Source organism: Callorhinchus milii, unplaced genomic scaffold (assembly GCF_018977255.1).
Source record: "Callorhinchus milii isolate IMCB2004 unplaced genomic scaffold, IMCB_Cmil_1.0 Scaffold23, whole genome shotgun sequence".
In the NCBI taxonomy this organism is placed as follows: domain Eukaryota; kingdom Metazoa; phylum Chordata; class Chondrichthyes; order Chimaeriformes; family Callorhinchidae; genus Callorhinchus; species Callorhinchus milii.
In genome coordinates, this window is record NW_024704764.1 from 7,528,381 (window position 1) to 7,534,380 (window position 6,000).

At 43.9% G+C, this 6,000-nt stretch overlaps 1 protein-coding gene across 6 annotated transcripts in view; it reads left to right on the plus strand.

Annotated features, from left to right (window-relative positions):
• Positions 1–5,754, plus strand: part of LOC103183784 (zinc finger protein Aiolos) — a 42,409-nt gene extending 36,655 nt beyond the window's left edge. For all 6 annotated transcript variants that reach the window (XM_042343326.1, XM_042343325.1, XM_042343322.1 and 3 more), the window contains 2 exons: positions 227–349; positions 4,748–5,754. In XM_042343326.1, coding sequence (XP_042199260.1) covers positions 227–349; positions 4,748–5,460 — 836 coding nt within the window. In that variant the 3' untranslated portion in view covers positions 5,461–5,754. The remainder of the gene's footprint in view (positions 1–226; positions 350–4,747) is intronic.
• The last annotated feature ends 246 nt before the right edge of the window (positions 5,755–6,000 follow it).

A 6,000-nucleotide genomic window follows, 5' to 3' on the forward strand; every position in this document is an offset into this window, starting at 1 on the left:
TTTCCTCCATAGATGAGTGCACGCTGATATCTTCAGCGAAACTGTGGTGACCACAAGGTCCCTGCCTCGCTCTCCATGGTTCTCTGGTCACAGCCATGCCCCCAAAACTGGCAAATCATTACGTCAGGCCTCCAGACTTCCTCCACCTGCTTCAGAGAGGCTGCTACGAGGTGAAACCTCATGTTATTCTGTTGATTTTTTTTTTCTCTCTCTTCTCTTTTGCCAGAGACCGAAGAGGCTCAACAATACAGGCTGAAGGCAGAGATGGGTTCTGAACGAGCTCTTGTTTTGGACAGGCTCGCTAGCAACGTTGCAAAACGGAAAAGCTCAATGCCTCAGAAGTTTATTGGTAAGAACTTAAGACGCATTATTTTAGTCATTTACAACTAACCCTAGCCTCAGACGCCCACTTGTCTGTGAAGTTAGACTGGAGGATTTGCTCTCCCACCACCCCCCCCACCCCCCCGCACCTCCCCGCCCTATGCTTGCAGCTTGCTTACCGACGTGAATACAACCACTTTGCAATGTATGTCTTTTCTGGTGCAACTGCAGTTCTCTTGACAGAATACTGAACGCTGCTAACTCACCAGTGTGGAGTTAAAGCTCGCGGGACTAATGCTTTGCACCATTCAGAAAGAAATCTGGTGCCATTTTAACTACTGTATGGTGGGGGGGGTGTGTGTGTGGATGTTTCTGTGCTGAAAGAACCTAACAATACTAAGTATATAATAATCCTTGCTTTTGATCTAACGGGTTATCGCATAGAAACAGTTTATTGCGCTTCACAGATTATTCTGGAAAGGTTAGTGACTGTGTACAACAGCGTCCCACAAACAGTCATGAAGTGAATGAGCATATTTTTTTGATATGGGAAGATGTGCAGAGAATGTATGCATTGTAAAGTATATCAATGCACTTTAAACAAAAACACTTTATAGTAAATCCTGTGAAGCGCTTTGAGGCGCCTCGACGACGTCTTCAGGCGCTGTATTAATTGCGAGGGCTATTATTGTTTATTAATAATGCAACCACTAAAAATGTAAACGCTGTATAGACTGTGGAAGTTCGGCATCTAAAGATCAATACAACTGTTTCAAAGTCCACGACTCGCTCACTCAGAAATCTTGATAAGGTTTCACAAGCTTCAGTTTCAATAACGGTTGTGTTAAAAGGTATAGCAGTAAACAAACTAGTCCAAATAGCGGTTCCACCCAAGCGTTAAAAGGGCAATATTCTACCTTCTCATGAAGTACGGAGAGTAAATTCTGCTGCACTTGACAAGCGAGACCTTTCATCTCTGCCTCTCATAGGAAACTGAAAATCAATTGTTTTAAGACGCTTTTCTTGTATTTCTGTGGTCACAGAGTGCTCTGACATGTGTTCTATTAATGTGGCTATTTGGCATTTTTCTAAATGTGTTGGGGATTCAGTTTAAGTCAACAACAATTATGTAGAATCTACAGCACTGAAGCTGTCTATTTGGCCCAACCTGCTAGTATTTATACTCCACGCAATCTCCACACCTCCCACCCCCCCCAACACACACACACACTATTCTAACCGCCTCCCTGCCCGTTTCCCGCTCTAGCATATTCATATCTTTCTTATTCATGTGTAAATTGTAAAAGAGAAACATTTCACACGTGTTTGATGGTAATTTTATAATTTTTCTACAAAAATATTTGAAGCGTTAATTGCACCTAATTGACATAATTGTTTCTCGCTGAATTGAAAATGCGGCGTTTAACCATTGAAAATCAGTGATGGACGATGAGAAGCGAATCAGTATTTAAAGATTGTAGGTTTTCTCGAGATTTTTGGCCATGTCTGTGAGTGCTACTTCCTTTGCTTGTTCCTCTTTCTTTACGATATTGCTTTGTTAGATGATGAAAAATTAACCAGTACATAAGAACATAAGAAATGCTAGACAAAAAAAAAGACCAAGGTCCATCTAGTTCGCCTTCCATCTTCCTGGCGCTCACATGCACATATGTCCCGAACTTCCTATGTACTGTGTCCCATAATGTTATTTCCTAAAAGAAACCTATCTAGTCTGTTTGAGAGAATCAGCACTTCCTCCTTCAACCGTCTCCCTAGGGAGCCTGTTCCACAGGTTCGCTATTTGCTCATTGAAATAGAGTTTGCGTAGATTTGTTCTGAATTTACCTCCCCAGTATAATTGACGTTCGGGGAGCACTCAGGCATGCAGGACTCAACCCACAGAATTTGGGTAATGAACTATTCCTTTGCAGCTTTTTGTGAAGAAGTTAATTCTGGCACAGCCAGCAAAACAAACAGCCCTGTTTGTCAAAGCTGCTATCTTTTCAGACCGGCAGCGATATTAAAAATAATGAATCTTCTCTGACACCTCTGATTGTGTCATATTAACATTTCCCAGGTTTCTAGATGACTGCCATTCATCCGAAGAACGTGACCTGTTAGTTTGCGTTTGTCTCTTTAACGTCTTCCTCTCTCGTTGGGTTTTTAATCCCAGCAGATTTTCACTGCGAAATAAATATACTCGACTAGTTTTATCTGCATCAAAATGATTTTTGTTCCCGCCACTCTGTTGCTGAGCTCTGTTATTTTTTTGAACAAGTACGAGAAAGTCAAAAATATCCAGTGACCTTAACCTGAACAATACCTATCATCTGGTAGGGATCTCTTGGCATTTAGAATATATAAATGCGAGAAAGGTGCATTAGCTATCTATTGTGTCAGGTCTGTTGGGAAAATAAAAAAGTACATATACTGACAATTATAGACACGGTGTGTAGGAGCCAAGCTATAGATACTGGGTGTGGGAACCAGGCTGTTAATACTGTGTGTGAAAGACAGGCTTTTAGTAGGAAACGGGCACCTCCAACTAGTGGAACTATCACTCAATGGGTAAGGATGTGGGCAAGATGACCTGTGGGCAGGAAGGTGGTGGCAATGCTCTCGCATATTTCCTACTGAGCTGTGTTACCCTCCAGGAAGGTCAGAGCAAGTTCCTCATACCTGCTATCCACCTAGTGAGGGCTCACACCTATGTTTGCTGGATATCAAATGACCAACTACTGATTATCCGGTTCCTGAATCAAGTAGGTTTGCAGTAGTCAGGGCACTGCTGATGACAGCACAGCCAGCCTGGCTCATCGGACAATGCTATCGATGGTTCAGCTAGTTAGACTCCGGCAGTTATCCCAACACACACTCTGGGGTCCCCAAGCCTTGGCTCTTGCCAAACTGCGCCTAATACTTTACTGAATTAGGCAAGCAGGATGTGTCCCTCCAGGGAGAGAGCGCGCTTTCCATTTCAATAATCTATCTCCGGGATTTCCATGTGTAGGTGGGATGCCTGGAATTCCCAGCTTGGTTTGGATCCTCTTAAGCACAGTGATGGGTTTCTGCGTGTGTCAGACACCCAGCGACCCCCCAAAAATAATCAAGGCTGACACTCCAATGCAGTGCGCTCTTAACACTATCGATGTGAAAACACCTTCTCGTGGACTCTATCGCAACTATGGTGATAGAGAATGTTGTCTCACATTTAGAGAATGTTTGAGAAATTATATTTGTGTAGCTATGGACAACATTTGCCAAACAGTTTAATAATAATTTTGAATTTGCACTGTAATTACTTTTAAGTACTTTGTGTGCCACAGACAATAAAACACAGTTGATTAGAGGTTGCAATAAGCAAATGTGAAATGGTGTGAATATGCCAGCTAGATTTAGCGATGAGCCTCCTGAGCACAGCACAGTGCATGAAATTCAGAAACTTCACACTTAACGAGAAAGAACAGGAAACTCCTATCAATAGACGGAGATCGAGAAAAGTGTTTTACTTAGCGATAGATGTGTGACATTTTCGGTTTCATATCCCACCTTGTTTTAGGGAGCTGAATGCAGCAATATCATTTTTTTATTTGTTCTGTCTTGTTTTGTGAAAAAGAGAATTCTTCATCACCTGTACTAGAAATACACAAAGGTTTGATACTAACAATAATCCTTGCATTTGACATAGCACCTTTCACTTAACAGGATTTACTATAAAGTTCAGTCACTGTATCTTGTAGATGAACACTGAAGCCAATTTGTGCACAACAATGCGTCATAATGCCCAAGGTTTCAATCTGGCTCATTTTTTAGCACTCTCGCCTATGATTCACAAGGTTAGGAGTTCAAACTCCACATAGGAACGTGTATTTTCTATGCTGACATTCCACTTCAGAGCTGGGGGGAGGGAGCACTGCATTGTCAGAGCTGCCATCCTTCAGATGAGATGTTAGCCAAGGTTTTGTCTGCCTGTTCGGGTGATAAAGTGGTAAAGATCAGTCGAAAAGAGAAGAGAGTTTCTCCCAGTGCTCTGGCCAACAATCCCCAATAAAATTGATCACTCACTTCATGGCTGTTTGTGGGACATTGCTGTGTGCAAATTGGCTACTGTGTGTTTGTACAAAGATAGAACCGCTCCACTTTACAGTATATCCTGTGAAGCACTTTGAGATGTCCTCCGTTAAGGAATATTCCATCCGTGTTCTGTTTCATCCCAGTTGCATGTTCACTTAGACCTGGGATTCCACCTTTGCTTGTGTATGTGTGCGTGCTGCTGCAGTTTGCTGTCTGAGATGCAGATCAGACTGATTTTCCTCCTGATGGCCCAATACTAAAATTCTAACCGTGCCCTTCGCCAAGCCGAGAGCTGCAGCTGAGAGCAAGTGTGTCCTGCAGAGCCTTAAATTGTTCGCTTTGTTTCGTACAGGTGAGAAGCAGTTTTGCTTCAGCTACCCCGACGTGCAGTACAACTCCCCTCCGTGCTATGGCAAGGAAGGTGACTTGATGCAGACACGCTACTTAGACCAGACCATCAACAGTACCATTAACTACCTGGGGGCCGAGTCACTGCGACCCCTGATCCACATGCCTCCCGTGCCCACTTCAGAGACCGTGTCCGTCATCAGCAGCCTTTACCCACTGGCACTGACCCGCTCGGACACCCCGAATGGCGGCATCCGGGAAGTAGCACTGGAGAACCACGGCTCCCTCTCGAGAACAAAACCCTCTGACAGAGGCGTTTCCCCCAGCAACAGCTGCCAGGACTCCACTGACACAGAGAGCAACCACGAGGAACGTCAGCATCAAGCTTACCTGCAGAGTCACATGGTGGTGCCTCGAGTGAGAAACGGGATGCCCTCCGTGAGAGAGCACCCGAGGAACATTGATCTCGTCAAAGTGCCACGGGAACCAGGTCAAGAGGCCTTCAAGGTCATCAGCAACGAGGGGGAGCAAGTTCGTGTCTTCAAATGCGACCACTGCCGGGTGCTGTACCTGGATTACGTGATGTTTACGATACATATGGGCTGCCACCGTTTCCGAGACCCATTCGAATGCAACGTATGTGGGTACCGCAGCCAAGACAGATACGAGTTCTCCTCCCATATAGCAAGAGGGGAGCACCGTTTCTGTAGGAAATGATCCCGGTCAATCACACTTCATTTTGTTTCATCCAAGGACATTTTTTTTTAAACGCATCATGCTTTTGCTTTTTTTAAACTCATCGCTGTGTTTCAGCCATTCTCGATTCCAGATCATTCCTCGATCTGGAACCTGACCATACACTCAGTTATCATTTCAGTTATTCAGCAATAGCCTACGAGGCCTTATTGTAGCAGCAATAAACCCGAGGAGGCACAAACTCAACAGAGGATGATTGCACTGGACAATATTAAAATAATAATAATAATTCTTGCCTTTGATATAGAGCCTTACCATGTCGTTGAAATGTCTCAAAGCGCTTCACATGATTTACTGTAAAATGGATTGACTGTGTACTTTGTGGGCGAAACACAACAGCCAGTTGTGCACAGCAGCGTCCCACAAACAGCCATGGAGTGAGTGACCAATTTTATTTGGGGGATTGTTGGCCAAGACACCAGGGGAAACATTCCTCTTTTCAAATAGTGCCATGAGAACTTTAACACCCATTTGAACAGGTAGATAGGACATTGGTTTAAC